Raw genomic sequence first — 26,506 nt, forward strand, 5'->3', positions numbered from 1 at the left:
TTGCAGAAGCTGCCTACTTACTAATCAAATGTCCTACAGGGAATACACCAACATAACAATGACATTAATTTGAAAACCATCACCCACTTCCAGCCCCAGGTTTCTCCATCTACCTTTAAAAACAAAAAAATCCACGAGATTTACACAACTTTGACTGAGGATTAACAACATTTGAAATTCATAAGACTTGGGTGAAAGCTATTTGCATCTTGTGTGAAAACATTTATAAACAAATTCCTAAGAGTAGTTATTCATGTCTATTTTTGCTATCAAGTAAACATGATTGCGTATTCAATTCAGGTTTAAATAAGATAATGAAACATTTTGGAAAAAATATACAGCTTAGAAGCCCAGCACTTGAGGCCAATATGGCAAATATCTCCACAGCCACCATGTATTTCCCTTTAGTGCTCAGATAGGCCGGGATCATGGAAATCCAGACACTGCAGAAAACCAGCATGCTAAAGGTGATGTATGTGGCCTCATTAAAACTGTCCGGTAATGTCCTCACCATGAAAGCCAGAACAAAACTCATAGCTGCCAGAAACCCCATATAACCCAACACAGAGTAGAACCCGATAATGGACCCTTCATTACACTGAATAATGATCTTGTCCTGATAAGAGTGAGTGTCCATTTCCTTAAAAGGGTGAGAAGAAGACAACCAACTAATACATATTATTACTTGAATGGATGAACACACTGATACTATAGAATTGGCCAGTTTGCTTCCAAGCCATTTCCTCCAGTAGCTGCCAGGTTTGGTGGCTTTGAAAGCAATATAAACCATGATTGTTTTAGCAAAAAGAGAGGAGACAGCTATGGAGAAGATGACTCCAAATGTCATGACACGCAATATACAGGTTATATCCAGTGGTTGACCAAGGAACAAGAACACACAGAGGAAGCTCAACAAAATGGAGACAAGAAGAACAAAACTCAGATTTCTGTTATTAGCTTTGACGATTGGGGTGTTCAGATAGGAAACAAAAATCCCCTTTATTAAAACAGTCACAATGCAGAGTACAGCAGAAACTGTTAGGAATACTTTAGAAATGCCATCAGTGTAGGAAAGGAATTCAAGGTGTTTTGGAATACACCGATCTTTCTTCTCATTGGGCCATTCTTCCTCTGGACAATTCATACAGTTCTCACTGTCTGCCAAGAGTAATACATATAACACAGATTAATTTTTATTCTAATTAATTAAACAGTCATTTTCGGAAGAGCAATGGGGATGTAATTTCTACATATACAGCACACCCCTGAAGGAGCTACTGAGTGAATAAGCCCCCTGTGACTAATCTGGTGTATGGACTATTCATATTATCAATTTAACCACTCTGCCACACTCCTGACAATGAGTTAGAAGACACCAAATTGAGTTGAATCTATAATTATATTACCACCAACCACTCAGATCAGCTTAACCGCTTGCCGACTGCCTCATGTAGGAGTATGGTGGCACAGTGGCTCTGCTGCACTGGATAAAGTTATTAGATATGTAATCCAGCACTTCCAGGTAGGGGCTGTGTGAGCATGTGACAGCCACGCCGGCTATTCAGTCATTAGTCACAGCACAAGCCGATCAGTGGGTCCCGGGCAATGGATGACTGTTGGCACCTGCTGATCGGTGAATAAGATGACAGGACAGAGCTCTCTGACTGTAAGCAATACAGAGCTCTGTCCTGTCAGTGGGGATATGCCAGTTTTTGTTTCTCTGCAAAGCAGGAAATAAAAACCGTCACATCCTTTAGTAAAAGCATCTCACAGTGAATGTACAAGCTCTGTTAGGCACACATTTAACCCTATGATCGCCCTATATGTTAATCCCTTCCCAGCCAGTGTCATTAGTACAGTGTTGGTGTACATTTTTAGCACTGTATTAGTGTTATGGTTCCCACAAAGTGTCAGTTAGTGTCTGACTGTCCCTCATACTATCACAGTCCTGCTATAAGTTGCTGATCACCACCATTACTAGTATTACAAGTTTTAAAAAAATTGCAGTATATATACTATTATTTTAGACGCTATAATGTACTTGCAAACCGATCAATATATGCTTATTGGGATTTTTTATCAAAAATATGTAGCAGAATACATATTGGTCTAAATTTAAGAAGAAATGTTATTTTTTTCATTTTTTTATTTGATGTGTTTTATGGCAGAAAGTTAAAAATTATGTTATTATATATATATATATATGACAGATTCCCAGAGAATGAGGGAGAAACCAGTTTCGTTTTTGACAGCTTGGTTGGAGCCCTTTTGGTGGTGCACAATTGCAATTGGAGCTCAATGATCCTTGCCTACTTAAAGTCAGTAAATGTAGAAGAGGTAACTGGAGGGGTTTAACTCAAAGAAGAGCTCAAATCAGTCACACATATGTTTGGGGTGGGAGGGGAAATTAGCAGAGGAGTAGTATTGTAGGAAGAAGTGGAGCCTTTGGATGTTAAGACAATAGCTTTGAGAATGATCTGGATGGATACCCAAAGGGTGGTAGGTAGGGCAATAATGAACTGGAGTGTCAGTGTCTGCTATACAGTACAAGGATGGGGGTAAACAACCCTCTTAAAAAACTGTAGGTACAGACAGTGGAAGGGCCCCTCATATACTAACGTGATGACTCCAGAGAACCCACTTGGATCCTTCTGGAACAACTGGGGCAGACTGGTGATCTAGTTTTGTGTCTATGGGACACCGAGGATGGGCTGGCGATCCTGCTCTGTGTTCCTTGAATGCTGGGGATAGACTGGTGGTTCCCGTGTCTCTGGTACAGCTGAGGTTGGACTGGCAACTCTGCTCTGTGTTTCTGGAACAGCTGAGGATAGACTAGTGATTTCACTCAAGTGTCTATGGAATAGGTTGTGCTGGCAGACAGCTGTTAACGGACTCAGCACTCTGTCCCAAAAATACTTCCCTGGTCTGGTGCCAAGTGCCCTGGATCTTCTCAAAAGTTTTCTCTTCCACTCCTCCACAGTTGTGGGGAGCTGTTGTTTTTTCCTCAACTAAGAGCAGTTCCACCTAACGGTGACAGAACTACACATCCCATAATCCACCTGTTCTGCATGGACATTCTGGGACTTTCTGTCCCATGACAGCTTTGTGTAGGTTAGTTAGTTTTTACTTGCAGAGTCTTACATTAACATTTACTGGTGTTTTTCAGTACTGAGTTTGGTTCTCCTTGTTGATTATATAGGGTAAAACAGTTATTTTCCTTGCACCATAACAACCAATAATGCTCTAGGGCAGTAGGTATGGTGTTGTTATTTTCTATGATGTTGGCAGCCAGCCTTCCCGCAAAAATGGCTCCTCCAGACCTGCTCCACTTCCCGCTTTCTACCACACTGCTGGAGGGCTTTGATGTGAAGAGGGGACTGTGTGATTAGGAGGAACTGTGTGCTGGGGAAATGTGTGATGGGGAGCTCTGTGATTTGGGGGGCTTTGTGATGGGTGGACTCTGATGTGATGAGAAGACTAATTGATGGGGGGAATCTGGTATATAATGGGGGTTTTGAAACTTAGGGAAGACTCTGATGTATAGGGGTGCCTCTGACGTGATGGGGGAGATATGATGTGAAGAGGGCTTTTTGATGTGAAATTAATTAATCAAGGTGATTGACTGCAACATCACAGGCTCAGGTTCCCCATTGATAAGCAACATATGCATTTTTTACATATTAGATTGGGGTACCTTGCAATTTTGCATACTTTTAAACAAGGGTGCCATGTCTGCAAAATGTTGAGAAACACTGGGCCAAATGTATTCTCCTGAGGCTGCCCAGTTGTCCACCAACAAGAGGAGAGTCTGCATAGGACCCATAAAGATTAACTGCATATACTTCCCCTTTCTTTAATTTTACATTTTTTAAAGATATTTTTATTGATTATAAAGACAAACTTACATACAGACATAAAGAAAACTGAATAAGGTGGTTATTACAACCAAAGAGTAATAACGCTAACAGGTTGACCCTTGAGTAAGAGTCAGAGGGCTGGCCATCCATCTGCCCCAAATTGTTTGGAATGTTTTAGCTCTCTTGCGGGTCTCAAATGTAAGTTTATATAGTGGTAGAGAGTCATTAATTAGTTTCAACCATGTGGCTCTTGTTGGAGATTGTGATCTCTTCCATGATAATAGTATGGACTTCCTTGCATAAAAGTATAAGATGCAGAGTAGATTCTTAGCATAAGTGGGAATAGACAGGTCACCAAACATGCCTAGAAGGCAGTTCTTGGGATTCAGGATATAGGGCAGGCCCAGTGCGGAGGAAATAAATGAACCAATATCTGTCCAAACATGGGGCAGGCCTAGAAGCAGTGTATGAAGTCAGCAGTTTGGCAACATCCTCTAAAACATTCTGCAGAGGGGGAAAACCCCATTTTATACAAATTGGCAGGTGTAAGGTGAGAATGATGAAAAATTACATAGTTACATAGTTACATAGTTACATAGTAGGTGAGGTTGAAAAAAGACACAAGTCCATCAAGTCCAACCTATGTGTGTGTGATTATGTGTCAGTATTACATTGTATATCCCTGTATGTTGCAGTCATTCAGGTGATTATCTAATAGTTTCTTGAAGCTATCAATGCTCCCCGCTGAGACCACCGCTTGTGGAAGGGAATTCCACATCCTTGCCGCTCTTACAGTAAAGAACCCTCTACGTAGTTTAAGGTCAAACCTCTTTTCTTCTAATTGTAACGAGTCTTATTAAACTCTCTTCTGCGAAAAAGTTTTATCCCTATTGTGGGGTCACCAGTACAGTATTTGTAAATTGAAATCATATCCCCTCTCAAGCGTCTCTTCTCCAGAGAGAATAAGTTCAGTGCTCGCAACCTTTCCTCATAACTAAGATCCTCCAGACCCTTTATTAGCTTTGTTGCCCTTCTTTGTACTCGCTCCATTTCCAGTACATCCTTCCTGAGGACTGGTGCCCAGAACTGGACAGCATACTCCAGGTGCGGCCGGACCAGAGCCTTGTAGAGTGGGAGAATTATCGTTTTATCTCTGGCGTTGATCCCCCTTTTAATGCATGCCAATATTCTGTTTGCTTTGTTAGCAGCAGCTTGGCATTGCATGCCATTGCTGAGCCTATCATCTACTAGGACCCCCAGGTCCTTTTCCATCCTAGATTCCCCCAGAGGTTTTCCCCCGTGTATAGATTGCATTCATATTTTTGCCACCCAAATGCATTATTTTACATTTTTCTACATTGAACCTCATTTGCCATGTAGTCGCCCACCCCATTAATTTGTTCAGGTCTTTTTGCAAGGTTTCCACATCCTGCGGAGAAGTTATTGCTCTGCTTAGCTTAGTATCGTCTGCAAATACAGAGATTGAACTGTTTATCCCATCCTCCAGATTGTTTATGAACAAATTAAATAGGATTGGTCCCAGCACAGAACCCTGGGGAACCCCACTACCCACCCCTGGCCATTCTGAGTACTCCCCATTTATCACCACCCTCTGAACTCGCCCTTGTAGCCAGTTTTCAATACATGTACTCACCCTATGGTCCATGCCAACGGACCTTATTTTGTACAGTAAACGTTTATGGGGAACTGTGTCAAATGCTTTTGCAAAATCCAGATACACCACGTCTACGGGCCTTCCTTTATCTAGATGGCAACTCACCTCCTCATAGAAGGTTAATAGATTGGTTTGGCAAGAACGATTCTTCATGAATCCATGCTGATTACTGCTAATGATACCGTTCTTATTACTAAAATCTTGTATATAGTCCCTTATCATCCCCTCCAAGAGTTTACATACTATGGATGTTAGGCTAACTGGTCTGTAATTCCCAGGGATGTATTTTGGGCCTTTTTTAAATATTGGTGCTACATTGGCTTTTCTCCAATCAGCTGGTACCATTCCAGTCAGTAGACTATCTGTAAAAATTAGGAACAACGGTTTGGCAATCACTTGACTAAGTTCCCTAAGTACCCTCGGATGCAAGCCATCTGGTCCCAGTGATTTATTAATGTTAAGTTTCTCAAGTCTAATTTTAATTCTGTCCTCTGTTAACCATGAAGGTGCTTCCTGTGTTGTGTCATGAGGATAAACACTGCAGTTTTGGTTACTGAATTTTAAGCTGAATAATGCGGTCTCTAGAGGATATATTGTAACTGGGGATTTACCCCTTTCTTTAATTTAGGTAGATATCTTTGAGAAATTCGCTATAACTTTAAGTTACTAGATTATCTTGTTATTAACAGATTAAATTTATCATTATTATAATACCCACATATTTAATGTGGAGTGGAGTGGACTATCTCATCTATCTCCCGTAGCCCCCATCCAGACAGTTGGAATTTTGCACATAGGAGTGGTGTTAATGATTTTATTATACTGGCTGTGGCTTATTACAAGGTTATACATGTAAACTTTTCCATCATATTAAATTAATATTTTTCATCTTCATGTTTTTTTTCTATTAATGAATTGTGTGATTGTACAAATACTGTGCTCTCACGAAGAAGTAGATTCTTGGTTCATAAAACTTGTTGAGAATTTATTGTATTCCCTTCATTGATCCATGCAGTAATATTATATATTGAGGTAAAAAATTATAGTACAGATTATAGCAATGGTCATTGTTTTTGAATAATAGGGTATACATGGAGGCAGGTTTGCCAACCGTTAGTAAATTTACTGAAAGTTTGTAAAAATCTGCGATTTTTTTACAACTGCCAGTAAATATCAGGGGCTGATAATTTCATGCTGTGTTGACTTTTTAAGTGTAAATCAAGCAAATTACTTTGTTAAAGGAAAGAAAGAAGAAAAATTGCAGCTCAAAAGCTCCAGACCTGTTGAAGACACCCACCCCATACGATCTTGCAGGTGCTGGCTCTGCTCAAATTAGGAAGGAAAAATCCTAGACAGCCACACATCACTGAAGGCATCTTTATTGAAAGATTAAAATCCAAAAACAGTCATATTTTATGCATAGAAAACAGGGAAGAACAGCTAACATGTTTCACATCACAACAGATGCTTAGTCATAGCTGTGACCTATGAATACACATATGTTGTGATGTGAACCGTGACTCGGTTAAATTGATGATAGGCAACTCCTATCCTCATATTGATTAGTGGTTCCAAATTAATAATATCTACTGCAGTAGGGAACAGACACAAAAGATACGCTCAGCATCTTTCCAAATTACTGTTCTGCTTTATTATGACGCAATTGAAGGTTTTTATGCACATGATTACGTAGGTATCACATTAATATTACAATTGTACGTTTATGGTAACAAGGGGAGTTACATAGGCAGGCTTATTCTAATCAGGACTCAAAAGAATGTAAACATTTACTGAAAACATTATTAGTGCCGTGTGCACAGTGAGGGCAATGTGCAATACATACAAAATAGAATACAATTATATACAGAACTTACAAATTTCCATTACAGTCTCCCCTCTTTTGATCAATATTTTGATCACTAACCATACCTGCTATCACCTTTAACCTGGAACCTCCACATGCTTAGGTGGAGATAGTCCTGGCCAAAGAGGCAAAAAAACTCCATTGTGGAGAAAATAATAGCTGAGCAACTTTTTCATTACAAAATGACTTTTCATTGTGAAGAACAAATGATTGATAAGACATAATTACAGAGTACTGGCTGTACACTCCTGTGGCCAGAATGGCCTTCTAGCTTAATTGTTGGCATGCTGACTTATCAGCATATGTAAACACAGACAATTCTACATAAAATGGAAGACGTACAAAAGACAAATATGACTTCAACATGGCTAAACTATTTTTCAAATATATATATCCCTTACAATTAAAGTAACTGAATCAAAAACTACCCTAGACTGTGATCACAAGAGGGAAACAAATCAAACACAGAGATTTCTTTAATTAAGTCATTTTTGCAGTGTCTGGTGTGGATCCAGGTGACTTTTCCTTCAAGTTTTGCAAAAACTGTACATGAAATAGATGCTGTATTGAGTCTCCAAACATTTCCTTATATATAAATGTCTCTTAACAATCCAAAAGTCACCTGGCTTTAGTTTTAGATCCTTCCAAACTTTTAGGATCTGGAATTAGGGAGAAAACACATAAATGAGTTTGTAAAAAACCTTAAAAGATCAGCAACATTCTCCGTGAGATCCGAATGGAGGACTTCAGCTGCTGAGACAAAATATAAGCAAGTGAGTAACACACTCCCAAACCAAATCCCATAGGGAGAGAGTCCAATATCCCCCTTAGGGGCTTCATAAAATTTAAGAAAACATTCAGGCAAAAGTTTTCTAGTTTCTTACTCTACTTTGTCCGCTATATTGTAGACAGTAAGGGGTGTAAAAATAAAACCTCAAAACTTCTAGTAAGGACTCTCCTATAAAAAATTATTTCCTCTGTTACTCTCTGTACTCCCTGGCACTCTGTACTTACAAACTACTTCTGATAACACTTTTTACTGTGGCCTTTGCAGTAGCATTTGCCACTGGACATCCAAAAAACATGTCCATACAGACAAAATGCATACTCGTAAGATCCTAACTTGGGCATCTGGATATATCTTTTTATAATCTCTGGGAGGGATGTTCAGCTTTTGGTAACACCTTTGGTAACAGGTAAAACAAGAAGTGGTATGTTATAAAAACAACTGTGGAGAACCCTGGCTCTATCCCATGCTCATTTACTAAGGCAGCCATAACTGCTTGTGACTGATGACACGGTCCATGTGTCAAGCTGAAGGGAAAAGAGTGGCTGGCAGACATAAATGATCACCTTTTCCAAAGTCCTGTTTCATAAGAAGTTGCCCCCTGTGGACCACTTGTTCTTCTCGTTCTGGGGTCCTTAAAGTTGAATTATTAATCCCAGCTATACTGGGCCAGAACTAGGGTGGAATCTGTGAGTTGCACAGACCCATCAAGTGTCCGGGGCTGTAAATGCAGCATCCTTAGAGTCACCTGGTCTACTTCCATGTGTGAAAGTTAATATGGCTACCTCAGCAAGAACCTGGAAGGCTGAAAACAGCCGATCAAATTAACTTGGCATGCTTGGTTGGTTTACCTGCCGAAGTAAAAACAAACTTCTGGCCCTTTAAATGGAACCAAAAGCTCTCTATATCTCGACTATCTATATAAATATACACTCTTTTTATAGCTCACAGGCTTTGCTAAAACATGGAGCTCTGCTTCTTGAGCTGGGGAAAAAGGATCCAATGACTTTGAATACAGAGTATCCTTCTGGGTGATAAACTACATACTCAAATCTACAAAAAATGTAATATTTGGGTCTTCAGGGAGTGTGTCCTGCACTGGACTCACAGCAGCTGATTCCTATGTCATCAATTTAACACATGCGTCTTTTCCTTTCTTTTGAATAAATGTACGCATTTTTCATTGTTAGATTTGTACATAAACAAACTCATATTTTAAACCTTTCATTAGACAAACATTTAGTTAGCTGTATATTTGCTGCACAGAATGTCGGACCATTGACCAAAACAATATCTAACTTTGTCTAATAGCACCTTTGCATAAAAGCTACAGCTCTGATATATCGGGGTGAACCCTTCATTACTGGGTCCAGCTTGCATAAATATATTACAATGTCTTGTTTTCTATCACACTATTTGTGTAAGAACTCCAGTTTCATGTTTCAAAAGACAACTTTTTCCTGGCAATATTATAATAAATGATAACAATACCCTGCGGTCGTGGAGAGATGCCCATAAATCCAAAATATTCTTCTGCTTATACCACAGTACTTACAAGAAAAAGGGGCACATCATTTCACAATCCACACATTCTGCTTTGGATTTCAAAAATAAAAATAAATAAAAACAAAAGGACCAAGAATCTGTATGATGGACCAGAAAGCATCAAAAACTATAAAACAACTGGCTGCAGGCGGCATCTATCCTAACAGGGTGTGTGGACTTGATGTGATGGGTCTGTTATATTTAAATTTTATTTATTATTACTCTTACATCATGGACCGCACATCAAGTTTTCATCAAAAACCTTAAAATTTCATTTTTGTAGAAAAACTTCTAATGTATTCCATCCATCTTGGCTTTGTTAAATATTATGGCAGCTTTATTCCAAATAACAACCTCATCTTAATCTTTTTTTCTCTCAATAAGGGCTTATTGAATAAATGTAAAATTACAAAATTGTTATCTTAATCTAAACTAATCTCATTCATTACAAATTTCCCCATTAACCTTGACTTCATTTCCAACCAAAGGTTGTCTAAACCAGTTTCAATATATCTATATTATTAATAAAATTGTTAAACTCATATTAGAAATTAATACTCATTATTACTTAATTTTACTTAATTTCCCTTTTTTAAATGCACTGTTTCCACTATCAAAGGATATTCAATTTGTGTAATACACGGTTAAATGTAACCTTCATTTTACCATGTTTGGAAAACAGATTCAAAATAATTGTGATCACATTGTTTACCATTAGATTCGTTAACCCGGCACATTTTGTTATAAATGTTTTGTCTAAAAAACTGGAATTGGCATGATGTCCTTCCAGCTTATCACTAACCTCTCATCCCAGCCACATTTCTTTCATGAGAGCACAAAGGAGGGGGTCACATCTGCGTACATGACACACACAAGCAATAGAACTAAAGGTCCCAGCATTCGCACACACATACACCAATATCTCTCTAAAATCGCTTACATTTTTCCCATTTGTACACAACACATGCATATCATTCTCTGAATTTCTTTTAACTCTTTAATATTTCCCTGCCTAAATTCTACTTTCTTTATTTTTGTTCAGATATCTTTTATATCTAGCTTCTATGATCAGATGGGCAGCCAGAGTACTCATCCCATCTTCTCTCTCTGACAACATATAAAGTATTCTGTTTTACCTCTCATTTCTCTGTTTCTGACTCTAATAGTTGTAGTGCCTGACCCCGAATTCATCCCACAACTTAACATGAAAATGTCCCTTTCTGTCTAGTGTTAATGTCACCCTTGATCCATCCTGCTCACATAGATAACTGTTTCTTTAGCTATTTACTCTGCACGATTCTTAGTCCCTGTGGACCTTGGTAACCCAGTTACCCAATGTGGATCCCTGTCCACTCTAACCATTAATCTAGGGGCTCAGTATAGGCAGAACCGCACCTTTGGTTCATATATAGCGCTCCTCTTGCGCTGGGCATTTTTGAGGGTCTCTTACCCTTCATTCCCTTACTTAATTTAATGCCCATAATGACTGGCCAGTCTTCTCTCTCTTCTCTACTTGTGCCTATACTCTCTTGCCTCTAAACTACTTTATCTAGCAGATGTACTACATATACCTGTGAACAGTACTATTCTTCCCTTTCTTATCTATAACACTCCGATGGACAATAGACAGGGACAACATAACATATAACCACCAATCAATACAGTTCGATTAAGGGGAGTAAAATAGGTACCCTTTGTCCCGAAAATGCCTTACCGATCAAGGAAGTCTGATAATTCAAATGTAAGCAAAAGGCTTACCTCAGCCGTCTGATTATCAGAAATTCCCAGATCGTCTCAAGCTCCTCGTTCGGATACTCAGGGTCACCTGGAATCCCCTCCTAAGGCAAAGCTCGCCATGCTGACTCGGTTGAATTGATGATAGGCAACTCCTATCCTCATATTGATTAGTGGTTCCAAATTAATAATATCTACTGCAGTAGGGAACAGACACAAAAGATACGCTCAGCATCTTTCCAAATTACTGTTCTGCTTTATTATGACGCAATTGAAGGTTTTTATGCACATGATTACGTAGGTATCACATTAATATTACAATTGTACGTTTATGGTAACAAGGGGAGTTACATAGGCAGGCTTATTCTAATCAGGACTCAAAAGAATGTAAACATTTACTGAAAACATTATTAGTGCCGTGTGCACAGTGAGGGCAATGTGCAATACATACAAAATAGAATACAATTATATACAGAACTTACAAATTTCCATTACAACCGCGTTAGTGTTCTTCCTTGTTTTCTATGCATAAGATATGACTGTTTTTGGATATTAATCTTTCAATAGAGATGCCTTCAGCGGTGTGCGGCCGTCCAGGATTTTTCCTTCCTTACTTTGTTATAGGTGTTGTCAGTGTTAATATAATATGTTTATACTGTTCAAATATTCACTGTGTTAATTTTCAGTAGGAGTTCTGTAATTTCTCAGGTTGCCAGTAAAAAATGTGCTCCACCAGTACATTTTTTTGTTTTTGTCAGTAACAAATTCTGCGGGAGGTTGGCAACCCTGCATGGAGGTATCATAGAATATAGAACTTTAACATACATCAGTCTTTTTACAGGGTTTTATTATGATCTGATAATACAATTTTAGCAGTGACACTTGTTTGTACCTGTAAAGTCCCATGTGTTTTTATTTTTTTTATTTTTACACAATATACCAAGAATGTTGGTACACTGCACGAGGGAAAGTCTATGGAATCCATGCAAAATTAATTTCTTTGTAATCCCAAAAAATACACTGGGGGGTATTTACTAAAACAGTATCAGGTGAGGCTCTGCAGAGAAATCAATCAGCTTCTAGGTTTTATTGTTTAACCACTTGCCGACCAGCCGCCGTTGTTATGCAGCGGAAGGACAGCTGTCCTGCGCGCATCGCTGTACCTGTATGGCAACTCGCGGAGACGCATAACCAAACAAGAAGACTCGCTGCTCCAGGTGAAGTTTGAAAGCCTGATGATCTGGACAGGTGCCCGCCTCGGCTAACCTCTGCATGTAGTCAATAAAAGAAGAAATGGCCGCACTCTGTACTCGATCAAAATTCTTTTATTCAGAACATCCCAAAGTGTTGACAGAAAGCTAGTAGATGCATTTCACACATTCCAAATGCGCTTAATCATTACACAGAAAGAGCAGCATAGATCTCCTTATAAAGCCCCACCTAGTTGTATAGCAGGTGATACTAATCATTAAATTGCATGCTTCCTGTTATGTGATACACATAGAAACTAAGAAAACAGAAAAACCTACAGCAAAGCACACACAACCTACAGCAAAGCACACACAACCTACAGCAAAGTACACACGTTTGTATGTATCGCATCGCATATAGAGTAGTGTAAAGTAGAACAATCATATATAATGAAAAGATGTTTTTTAAAAATGTATACATATATTAGTGAATAGAGATAACATACTCAAGAACACACAGCATAAAACCATTGTAATCACCATATTGGATTAAAACAAGTCAGTGTAACCCATCATATATCATCCCTTAACAGAAGTATGCATGCACGCATCACACACACACACATATAAATATATATATATATATGTATATGTATATATGTGCAATCGCACATGCACACACCTGTAGAATATCTCCCTCCATCATAAAAACATTAATCAACATATATTACTATATATGGTACATAACTCCAGGGAGATAATTCAAAAATATTCTCCAAACCCCCTAAAGGAACAACGGAGAAAGGGTGGGCAATAGAGGGCAGAGTAAGGAGAGAAAAGACAAAAAAGACAAAGAGACAAAAAAGATAGAGCAGTAAGAGATATGAGGCTATATTAAAATTATCAATGAATATGTATCACTCTACATATAGTCAGTAAAAACCGACATATATCAACCCATATCTCTTTATGCTCATTCAACACCAAACATGGTAAGACACATAAAGAGGACTGGGTGGAGGGAAAGACAAGCGCAGTAAATATAAGGCCAAATTGTCAACCATCAACTCTATATATATATTATATCTATACCTGCAGAGTATGCAAATGCACATTCCTATGTTCCTATGTGTATGTAGTACATGTCTTAGACGGATCCCAAAAAATAAGAATGAAAATATGAAATAATGAAAAAATTATGAAAAATATTTTTTTGAAAAAAAAAATATATGTGAAAAAATATATAACAACAAAAATAAATAAAGCAGGATGAATAAATCATTATATGGTTATTTTTGAGTATTAATGTTAATACTTTGTCGGAGAGAGTGTATTCATCACATAATTAGTCATAATAATGGGTCACATCCCACTCAAAAGTTAACCCATGTGAGATACAAGTCTAGAGCTGGAATATCCAGAACACTTCTCTACGACAAAGTAAATAAAATATGTCACCCACTCTGGGTGGAACCCTGACCTTCTCAATGATTTGTATACGCATGGCTGTAATATTGCCATTATGGCATAAATTAAAATGTTTAGCCACATTTGTTGATAGATTTTTCGTTACGCTATACAGGTGCTCATAAAAATGATCACGTAGACATCTAGTTGTTCTACCAACATACTGAATGTGGCATGAATCGCAAGTTAACAAATAGACAACATAGCTAGTGTTACAATTATAGACACTCAATATTTTATATTCCTTATGTGTCATTGATGAGAAGAACTGGTCACCACCAGTGATATGGCCTCAACATGGACATCCCGTTACACCGCACCTAACGTTTCCCTTAAAATGCAGCCATGTGGCCGACTTAGTAGTCTTTTTATTGAAGAAACTATGGGACAAGGTACGACTCATAATAGGGGCTCTGCGGGACACTATGTTGATTCCCCCCGTAGAATATTGGCACAAGTTTCATCCGCATATAGAACAGGAAGATGTTTAGTGATTATATCTCCAATTTCTCTAAATTCATTGCTATACGGAGTAGATAAAGTCATTCTATCCGGATGACAATCCCTAGTCCGCAATTTCCTCCTGATAAGATCCCCCAGTTCTGGCAATAGTCAGAGCCCTATCAATCATCCACCTTGGATATCCTCTCTCCAAAAAACGTTGGAACAGGGATGCGGCCTCCTGTCCAAAATCCAGTTTATCTCTACAGATTCTTCTCACTCATATAAACTGTGCCACGGGTATACCTTTAATTGTGTGTTTGGGATGTCCTGATTGGGCTACCAAAACAGAATTACCTGACAGAGACTTTCTATATAGAGTTGTGCTGACTCTCATGTTCAGTCCCTTCAGGAGTACATCTAAAAAATGTATTTCATCATTATGAACTTCACCAGTAAAGGTGAGATTATTGTTATTACAATTGAGGTACTCCAAGAAGGGAATGAACATGGATGTCCCATCTTCCATGATGAACAAGAGGTCATCTATGAATATCAGGTAAAACCCAATAGAAGACCTAAAGGGGTTCTCCCCTCCAAAGATGCGGGACCGCTCCCACCAACCCATGTACAGGTTGGCTAATGAGGGCGGACATTTGGCCCCTATCGCTGCCCCGCACCTCTGTAGGTAGAACACACCATCAAATGAAAAATAGTTATGGGACAGTAGATATTCCAAGACTTCCATAATGAATTCTCTTTGTTCAGTTGGTAGATTCGTGAATGTCTCTAAGAAAAAAGACACAGACACAACAGCGAGGTCATGAGGAATTGATGAATATAAACTCACCACGTCATATGTGACCCACGAGTACTCATTTTTCCACTGAAAATCCTCCATGTCCTCAAGATGATTTGTGTCTTTTAAATTTCCAGGGAGTTGCTGAACCAAAGACTGTAATTGCCTATCCAGCCACTGCCATAGTTTCTCATTGAGGGAATTAATGCCTGATATAATAGGACACCCTAGCAAGGGATCTAGTCCCTCATGGGTTTTAGGGAGATGGTAAAATGTAGGAATGATAGGATTTTCTGGTAATATTTTGGTGGTTTCCTTTTGATTAAATATACCTACTTTAACTCCTCTATTGACAAGTCCTGCCAACACTGATCTAAACTGTTTAGTTGGATCCCCTCTAACAGGCACAGTTGTGGGCGGCGTGCTCTCGCCCCCGCTGCTCGCTGCGGCAGCGTGCCCGCGGGTCGGGCAGACCCAAAGTCAGTGTCATTTATACATTGATCAGTGCACTGATCAATGTAATAATGTCACTGGTCCCCAAAAAGTGTCATTTCGGGTCAGATTTGTCCGCCGCAATGTCGCAGTCCCAGTAAAAATTGCAGATCGCTGCCAATACTAGTAAAAACAATAAAATAAAAAAGTCCCTAAATCTATCCCATAGTTTATAGATGCGATAACTTTTGCGCAAACCAATCAATATACGCCTATTGCAATTTTTTTTACCAAAAATATGTAGAAGAATATATATCAGCCTAAGCTAATGAATAAAAAATGTTTATATTTTTTTTGGATATGTATTATAGCAAAAAGTAAAAAGCATTTTTTTTTTTTAATTGTCGCTCTTTGTTTTATAGGGCAAAAAATAAAAATGGCAGAGGTGATCAAATACCACCAAAAGAAAGCTCTATTTGTGGGAAAAAAGGACATAAATTTTGATGGCTACAGCGTCGCACGACCGCGCAGTTGTCAGTTAAAGTGATGCAGTGCCGTATTGCAAAAAAAATGGCCTAGTCATTAAGGGGGCAATTCCTTAAGTGGTTAAGCTTAATGAACAAGCTGAGGTTACAATCTAATTAGTTTATATGTGCAGCTGCACCAGATTATGTTTGAAAAAAGGGGGTAACTAATGCGCAAACCTATACTACACCATAAAATATAAATGAGTAGCTGCCAACATGAAAGGTATTCTCACAAAGAATGACGAACAAAAAAGTATGTGGTGCTGACTCAACTAAATAGAATATAAATGATTAAGGTATGATATATGAATCTATAAGTGCAATATACAAACTATAGAATAGCACTTCCGTGGTTGTGCTAAAACTGAATTATGAATAATATAGTCCAAAATAATCTCCAATATTCGAAACAATGTAAATGATCACATGGCAATAATAACTTTCAACCTGCAAGAATGATGTTTCACAACATCACATACAGCTTAAAGGCATCTCTCAAGCATTTAGTCCCTATGTCCCCAGTTACAGTGCCCAGCCACCCATGCCCTTTTTGACAACATATTAGCCTATTAACCTACAAAATAGGCAGAATGTAGTATCAAGAATGACCCCCCTAGACTTCAGTGAGATCAAATAATAAGTTCAAGTGTATGGAATTCACAGATTCACCCCTGTAAATCAAATGCTGCAAAATGCATTAGAAGCCCTGATTGGCTGAAGCAGTGAAGGCTTTGCCCAATCAGGGCACATAGCACTGTTATAGATATGATTGGACACCTCATGATGACTCTCTCCAATCATGGCTCATTACTCATAGACCCACCCCACACTATAAAAGGTTCCTTCCCAGTGCAGCCATTTGCAGTGTGATATTGAAATGGAGAGAGATAGAACAGGGCTCTGTTCATTGCTATTAGTGAGTTAGTGTGCTATAGTGTGCCATTGTGATTCTATTATGAGTGTAAAGTATCAGTGTAGTGTGAATGTAGTGATAGTGCAGTGTAAGTGTAGTGTGACCATTCATTTTTAATGTAGTGTCAGTTTAGTGCGTCAGTGCAGTTTGACTGCAGTATATTAAATTGTGTTAGTGCACTTTTACTGCAGAATTTTGAAGTGTGTTAGTGCAGTTTTACTGCAGTATATTGAAGTGAGTTAGTGCACATTTACTGCAGAATATTGAAGTGTGTTAGTGCAGTTTTACTGCAGTATTTTGAAGTGCGTTAGTGCACTTTTACTGCAATGTATTGTAGCGCGTCAGTGCGGTTTTACTGAAGTATATTGTAGTGTGTCAGTGGAGTGTGTCTGTGTAGTGAGTACGCAAGTTAAAGTGCACCAAACACCACTTTCAATTGATTAAAGTGCATTCAAGTACACATTTCCCTGTCTCTATTACATTTTGGTAATAAGTCCCTCCCATCATGTCTGGGAGGCCAACAAGGAGAGGCAGATGTTCCCATGGCATTGTGAGGGGGCCAGTAGCATCTGTGTCCACAGGCAAAGTTGGACCTGGTCCATCCTCAGGCAGTTTAGTTTAGTGATGTTGCCCATGCTATCCAGCCACAGCATGCAAAGGAGGTGGTGGACTGGCTTACTAAGCCCTCCTCATCCTCTATCACCCAAGCAGAGACTAATGCGCAATCCACCAAAGCTTCCAGAGTGGCTTATTCGGGCTTCTTGTCCACAGCTAGTCCAGCTATAGCCCCAGCATCATGCATGGACGAGTCAGCTGAGTTATTTGAAACACTTTCTCTTTGATTATGCACTCCATTTCTTGATTCTGATGTTGGTTCTGAGGTTGAGGAAGGCAGGAACATGAGCCTACAGAGAGGGGAAAACACTGGTAAACAACAAATTGGCAGTCATGTTCCCCCAGCCGCAGCATATTGCCAAGTTGGCTCCAGTGATTATGAGGATGAAGGGGATAATGATGATGAAGTCACTGACATGACTTGGGTGCTGGATAGAGGAGAGGAGGAAAGTGAGGGTGTGGCACAACCCCAAAGAAGCAGGATGTCCTCAAGAGCAGCCATCATGGAAGAGTAGAGAGCAGCCACCCTACTTCATCACATTGTGGAGCTGTTATCTCCTGGCCCACTTGCCACAGCTCAGCTGTCTGGGCCTTTTTTAGCACATGTGCAGCCGATCACACTGTTGCAATTTGCAATCTTTGCCTCAAGCAAATCAAGTGTGGCAAAAACACCAGTCATTTGGGTACCACATACTTGACAAGGCATTTAACCTCCCACCACTCAACCGGTTGGCAAGAGCACCTGAAAGTAGACATGCACATTACGTTTCGTTCCAAATTGAAATTCGGATGAATTTTTCATTCTTCTGAAATTCAGATGCATCCGAAATACCGAATTACAATAGTAATGAATTTAAACGAATCCGAAATAACGATTCGATCAAAAAAAAGCGGACAAAATTAGAATCAAATTCAAAAACAAATTTGAATCTAATTCGAAAACAATTCGAAAACAAATTTGCATCTAATTCAAAAACAATTTGAAAACAAATTTGAATGGAATTAAAAAAAAATAGAAATCGATTTTCTAAAAAAGAATACTATAAAATAGAATATACAATAATAAAGCAATAGAATAAAAAGAAAGGAATATTAAAAACTAGAATATAATTTAAAAGAGTATAATAAAATAGAATATGACCGTCTTCCGAAATTCAAATTTCGAATAGAATAAATTTGAATTTGAAAATAGATTAGAAAAGGATGCAAAACAATGGAAACTAAAATAATAGAAAAGAATAGAATAAAAAAAAATAGAACAGAATAGAATAAAACATGAAATATATTATATTTTATTCTATTCTGTTCTAATGTTTTTCACTTCTATTCTTTTCTATTCTATTCTAATCATTTCTATTCGAATTTTAATTCATTCTATACAAAATTCAAATTTCGGACGAAAATTATATATATAACCATTTTTCGAAATTTTGTATAGAATGAAATCGAATTCTAATAGAAAAGATTAGAATAGATTTGTTTCCTAGTCGAATGCGAAACAAAATTCAACCGAATTTGAAAATTTCAATCAAAAACCATTTTCCGTCATTTGAATTTCGTATAGAGTAAAATTGAATTTGTATAGAAGGATTAGAATAGAACAGGAAATAAAAGAACAGAATAGCATAGAAAAACAATAGAAAATAACATAAAAAATATTTTATATATATATATATATATATATATATATATATATATATATATATATATATATATATATATATATATATATATATATATATATATATACAGTGGGGATGGAAAGTATTCAGACCCCCTTAAATTTTTCACTCTTTGTTATATTGCAGCCATTTGCTAAAATCATTTAAGTTCATTTTTTTTCCTCATTAATGTACACACAGCACCCTATATTGGCAGGAAAACACAGAATTGTTGACATTTTTGAAGATTTATTAAAAAAAGAAAAACTGAAATATCACATGGTCCTAAGTATTCAGACCTTTTGCTGTGACACTCATATATTTAACTCAGGTGCTGTCCATTTCTTCTGATCATCCTTGAGATGGTTCTACACCTTCATTTGAGTCCAGCTGTGTTTGATTATACTGATTGGACTTGATTAGGAAAGCCACACACCTGTCTATATAAGACCTTACAGCTCACAGTGCATGTCAGAGCAAATGAGAATCATGAGGTCAAAGGAACTTCCTGAAGAGCTCAGAGACAGAATTGTGGCAAGGCACAGATCTGGCCAAGGTGACAAAAAAATTTCTGCTGCACTTAAGGTTCCTAAAGAGCACAGTGGCCTCCATAATCCTTAAATGGAAGACGCTTGGGACGACCAGAACCCTTCCTAGAGCTGGCCGTCCAGCCAAACTGAGCTATCGGGGGAGAAGAGCCTTGGTGAGAGAGGTAAAGAAGAACCCAAAGATCACTGTGTCTGTGCTCCAGAGATGCAGTCGGGAGATGGGAGAAAATTGTAGAAAGTCAAACATCACTGCAGCCCTCCACCAGTCGGGGCTTTATGGCAGAGTGACCCAACAGAAGCCTCTCCTCAGTGCAAGACACATGAAAGCCTGCATGAAGTTTGCTAAAAAAAACCTGAAGGACTCCAAGATGGTGAGAAATAAGATTCTCTGGTCTGATGAGACCAAGATAGAACTTTTTGGCCTTAATTCTAAGCGGTATGTGAGGAGAAAACTAGGTACTGCTCATCACTTGTCCAATACAGTCCCAACAGTGAAGCACGATGGTGGCAGCATCATGCTATGGGGGTGTTTTTCAGCTGCAGGGACGGGACGACTGGTTGCAATCGAGGGAAAGATGAATGCGGCCAAGTACAGGGATATCCTGGAAGAAAACATTCTCCAGAGTGCTCAGGACCTCAGACTGGGCCGAAGGTTTACCTTCCAACAAGACAATGACCCTAAGCACACAGCTAAAATCACAAAGGAGTGGCTTCACAACAACTCCGTGACTGTTCTTGAATGGCCCAGCCAGAGCCCTGACTTAAACCCAATTGAGCATCTCTGGAGAGACCTAAAAATGGCTGTCCATCAATGTTTACCATCCAACCTGACAGAACTAGAGAGGATCTGCAAGGAGGAATGGCAGAGGATCCCCAAATCCAGGTGTGAAAAACTTGTTGCATCTTTCCCGAAAAGACTCATGGCTGTATTAGTTAAAAGGGGCTTCTACTAAATACTGAGCAAAGGGTCTGAATACTTAGAACCATGTGGTATTTCAGTTTTTCTTAAATAAATAATAAATACATTAATAATAATAATAATAAATTAAATAATTTTCTTAATAAATCTGCAGAAATGTCAACAACTCTGTGTTTTTCTGTCAATATGGGGTGCTGTGTATACATTAATGTGGAAAAAAAAATAACTTAAATGATTTTAGCAAATGGCTGCAATATAACAAAGAGTGAAAAATTTAAGGGGGTCTGAATACTTTCCGTCGTCCCCACTGTATATATATATATATATATATATATATATATATATATATATATATATATATATATATATATATAACCATCTTCTGATATTCAAATTTCGTATAGAATGAATTTGAATAGAAAAGATCAGAATAGAATAGAAAAACAATAGAACAGAATAGAATAAAACATAATATATATATTATATTTTTTTCTGTTCTGTTCTATTGTTTTTCTATTCTATTCTATTCTTTTTCTATTTTATTCTAATCTTTTCTATTCAAATTCAGATTTATTCTATACGAAATTCGAAAGATGGTTTTATATATATATTTCCTGGACCTCCCCATGTCAGCCTACTATGGGTCAGATCCGCACCCTCTGACCCCTCCAGGACCACCTCTTTTCTAGCCCATAAAAGGGCGGCTGTCTGCCCACACCAGTGTTCTTTTTTCGTCCTCGCTCCGAATGCCTTTTAAAGTTTTTTTTTTCTTCTCTGCTCCATCCATCCTGTCGGGTTCAGCCTCTCCCGATTCAGAAGACCCCCCCCCCCCATATAGGCTGTAAATCTCCTGAGGAGGTGGTTTCCTGTGGTGCTGGGATTGTATGGTACAGTATATATGACTGTGTATTACTGGCAAAGGTCACTGGCAGTATAAATGACTGTATATACCTTCGTTAGGCAGGTGCTGACACTCTCTCCTTCCATGTTTTTGTGTGTTCAGGTACTGGTTTGGCTCGCTGGGATTTGTAGTTCACAGCCTCCACATGTACTCCTTTCAGGAAGCTCAGAGTTGAGCAGGTGAGGTCAGAGGTAGCTTCCTCTTTGGGTTACCTAGCAAACACCAGAATGCTCACTGCTGATTTGGGGAAGCCTCTGTCCTCTAGGCTGATCTCAGCCTCCATCTGGTCAATCTGCTACTCTGCTCTGCTCTGGTAAGCCTCCTTCCATGTTTCTCATTACTTTCTGCTGTGTTACTTGTCCGTCAGAGTATTTTTATTATCCTGTACCTTCTAGGACTGGGGAATTTTGCCTGCCTGCCTAGCTGCCTTAAGCACTGAAGATATGGATGGAGAGGTTTATTTTAATTGTATCTATTTATTTATTTTTGTTTTGAAAAAAAAAAAAAAAAATTGTTGTTTATTTATTTTTTAAAAGAGAGCACATCCTCTGTGTTTTACAGAGAGAAGGGCCCACTACGAGATAAATTCCCGCAAAGAGGTTCCAAATCAGCATTCCAGCCTCAAAAGAGTAAAGAAGGGACTAGACCTGACAAATCACAGTGTCACATGCAGCTGGATAGATGCCTGTTGTCACAGCATTCCAGATCTCCCTCGCTCTTACCTCACTTTAGTCGCTCGGACCCAAGAGAGGTCAAGACATCAGACGGCTCAGTACAATGCTGCGAAAGCATGCCAGGTTAAATCCTACATTAAGCATGCAGTCAAGGAAGGGTTAAAGAGTGTTTCAAGGACTCCTGCTCATCCTGCTGTATCTTCATCATCTGCAGATTCAGATCTTGTGTTTTCAGTGTGTTTTAACTCCATCTGAGGCTGAAATGGTCTCAGAATCGCATACCATATATACTCGAGTATAAGTCGAGTTTTTCAGCACATTTTTTTTGTGCTGAAAGTGCCCCCTTCGACTTATGCTGGAGTCAAGCACTTTTCTGCAGCAAAAAATTTCATTTTATGAACCGAGTTTGGGGCACCGTATCTCAAGGCCACTTGGTGCTAGGAACCCCAAGATTGGATATGTTGTGGTACCAGTTCCACTGGGTTTGCACACAAAATTTAGAGTTCCTAGCACCAAGCGTCCACAATCGGCTCGGAAAATATGATTCTCTGCTGCAGAAAAGTGCTTGACATTTTCTGAACCGAATTTTGGGTCCTGTATCTCAGGGCCACTTGGTGATAGGAACCCCAAATTTGGTATGCAAACCCAGTGGAACTGGTACCATAACATATCCAATGCTGGGGTTCCTAGCACCAAGTGGCCCCGAGATACGGGGCCCCAAATAGGTTCCCGAAAATGTAATTCTCTGCTGCAGAAAAGTACTTGACATTTTTTTTTAACCTATTTTTGCTAGAAACCCCAGCTTTAGATATTTTATGGTGCTAGTTCCACTGGGTTTGCACACCAAATTTGGGGTTGCTAGCACTAAGTGGCCCCGAGATACGGGGCCCCAAGGTCGGTCAACTGTGTCCATCTGCAGCAATGTCATTTCGGGACCCTATGGGTTCAGAGACCCCAAATTTTGGCTGCAGCTAGGGGGCATCTAGGAACCCTTAACTACCAAGTTTGAAGTTTGGGGGACCTATGGCTGCAAATGGGCACAGTGAGGCATGTAAATGGGCATAGTGAGGCTGCAAATGTGCATTGTTGACCCTCTTTTCCACTTGGAGTAGCTGTGCATTTCTCACCCTCATCTTATACTCGGGTCAATAAGTTTTTCTAATTTTTTTGTGGTAAATTAGGGCCTCGACTTATACTCGGATCGACTTATACTCGAGTATATACGGTACGTTTGATTTTTGCACTGGTTCCCCCTTTGGTGGAGGCTGTTAAGGAAAGAATCATCGCCTCCAAAGAAACAGCAAAGATACTACCCGTATTTAAAGAAATTGTTACCCTCCTTCCCATTTCATTTCTGAAATTAAAAAAGTAATTGACGAAAGGGGGGGGGGGGGGCCTGAGAAGAAGCTCAATGTGCATAATGGAGTATCGAAGCTGTACCCCTTGGGACACTACGCCTAAGGTGGATGTATTCAGTCTCTTTTAGGGATCCTATGGATCGCAAAATAGATGCAGACCTAAAAAGGTTTTAAAGTTTGGACAGCAGCTTGTAGATCGGCGGTCACACTCACTCCTGTGGCAGTAGCACTTGGGCTGGGTTCGCACCTGTGCATTTTTTGGTGTTTTTTGCGTTTTGCAGATTTGCGTTCTGTGTGCGGTTCTGCGGAATCCGCTGGGAGTGCTTGGGTGTGAATCCAGCCTTAGAGTGTGGGTAGCGGAGCTGGTGGATGGATGTTTGCATGAAAGTCTGGGAAGTGGCAGTTCTTCTCCTTTGCAGACTGATGAAGAGTTGTGGCTGAAATGGCTGTCGACCAGGTCAAGATGACAGCAAGATAATGGCTCATTCCGTCACAGCCCGCAGAGCCTTATGGTTGAAGCATTGGTCAGCCGATAAGGCTTCTCAGCACAGTCTGTGTACGGTTCCATTTGATGGGAAGCTACGCTTCAGGAAGACTTAGAATCAGCAATTCAGCGGGTTTCTGGCGGCAGATCTGGCCTAATCCAGCAGAAGAGAAAAAGACACAGCAGCCCTTTCGGTTTAACAAGAGATCCAAAGAAGGATTCAGAGAGGCCAGGGCTTACAGACAGTTTTTCAGACAGTGGAGGGGAGCTGGTTCAACCTTCCAGAAACCTTCCAAGCCCAGGGCCAACAAAGATCCTGGGGCTGTTTCCACTGCTGCGTCCCCAGAGTTACTCAATTTACACTGCGACTTTGCTGTGTGATTTGTGATGTGATGTAATTCGACCTGTGAAAACCATGTGAGAACAAATCGCACAGATGTCGGAACAAAGTAGTGCAAAAACCTTTTTTTGGAGTCGATGCGACTTAAGTCGCACCAATTAGAACGGGGACTATTGAAATACATGGGTTTTGACTTGTCATGTGACTTCGCATGTGTCAGGTCGCACAACAACTCGCAGTAGTGGAGACAGAGCCTAAGGCTTCAAATAAGTCCTTCTGAAGCTGTCTCCGCTTAACCCTCTCAAGTAGGAACAAGACTAGCCCAATTCAGGGTGGGTTTGGGCGAACAAATTACATGATGCCTGGATTGTAGCCGTCATTCGATCACATTATCGTCCCGAGTTCAGAACAAGGCCCCCTCAGACCTTGTTCATAGAAACTGGACTTCCTATGGATTTGGAAAGGAGGCAATGTTTGCAAGGATATATAGGGGAGCTGTTGGAAGCAAGGGTCATCCTTCTGGTTCCCCCTCTGTTTTTTGTCCCAGAGGCTTCAGGGGGTTTCGGACCAGTTTTTGACCTCAAAGTCCTGAATTCTTACAAGAAGGTTCCACCATTCAAAATTGAGTCATTGGAAACGATCGTTTCGGTTGTGGAGTCAGGAGACTGGATGGTTTCCATCGATCTGGTGGATGCGTATCTTCATGTCTCCATAGACGCATCTCACCATCGCTTTCTCAGGCCTTCCGTGGAAGGCTCTCATTTTCATTTTTAATCTCTCCCATTTGGTCTCTGCACGACTCCGAGAATGTTTTTAAAGCTACTGTCTGCTGCCGTTGCGACTCTCAGGGTCAAGGGAGTGCAAATATTTCATTATCTAGATGACATGCTACTTCTGGGTCCGTCAAATGAGCTCCTGCTAGTTCATGTGAATTCACCTGCAAAACACTAACTCGTTTCGGTTGGTTGATCAACTTTCGGAAGAGCCAGATGCATCTGACCCAAATGTTGGAGTATTAAGGAGTACAATTCAACACGGATCGGGGTCGTGTTTCTCTTCCTCAGAGGAAGGTCCAGAGGATCCAGTCTCAGACAAAGCAGTGATGGTCAGGCCTTCTGGTGAAGATGCTGAAGGAATCCATGCAGTATCTGGGGGTTTTATCAGCAACAGTTCCAGTAGTCCCGTGGGTCAGGTGGCGCAGAAGGAGGTTTCAATGCAACTTTCTTCTTCAGTGGGATCATCTGCCAATTCTGCTGTTTTTCTGTCAATATGGGGTGCTGTGTGTACATTAATGAGGAAAAAAAATAACTTAAATGGTTTTAGCAAATGGCTGCAATATAACAAAGAGTGAAAATTTTAAGTTGGTCTGAATACTTTCCGTCCCCACTGTGTGTGTTTAATATATATATATATATATATATATATATATATATATATATATATATATATATATATATATATATACATACACACACACCCTGTTTCCCTGAAAATAAGACCTAGCGTGATTGTCGGTGCTGGCTGCAATATAAACCCTTCCCCCCAAATAAGCCCTAGTTAAAGTCCTTGTAGGTCTTATTTTCAGGGTAGGGCTTATTTTCAGGGAAACAGGGTAGGGCTTATTTGGGGGGGTAGGGCTTATATTGCAGCCATCACTGACAATCACGCTAGATCTTATTTTCGGGGAAACAGGGTATATAGATACGTTGATATATAGATGTGTATATATATATATTCTTTTCTGTTCTGTTCTATTGTTTTTCTTTGCTACTTAC

At 39.4% G+C, this 26,506-nt stretch overlaps 1 protein-coding gene across 1 annotated transcript in view; it reads right to left on the reverse strand.

Annotated features, from left to right (window-relative positions):
- Positions 1-247: 247 nt before the first annotated feature.
- The window catches only part of LOC141141394 (vomeronasal type-2 receptor 26-like), a 104,974-nt gene continuing 78,715 nt past the window's right edge, over positions 248-26,506 (reverse strand). The window contains exon 6 of the mRNA XM_073629073.1: positions 248-1,158. Coding sequence (XP_073485174.1) covers positions 248-1,158 — 911 coding nt within the window. The remainder of the gene's footprint in view (positions 1,159-26,506) is intronic.

This window comes from Aquarana catesbeiana, linkage group LG01, assembly GCF_042186555.1.
Source record: "Aquarana catesbeiana isolate 2022-GZ linkage group LG01, ASM4218655v1, whole genome shotgun sequence".
Classification (NCBI taxonomy): Eukaryota; Metazoa; Chordata; class Amphibia; order Anura; family Ranidae; genus Aquarana; species Aquarana catesbeiana.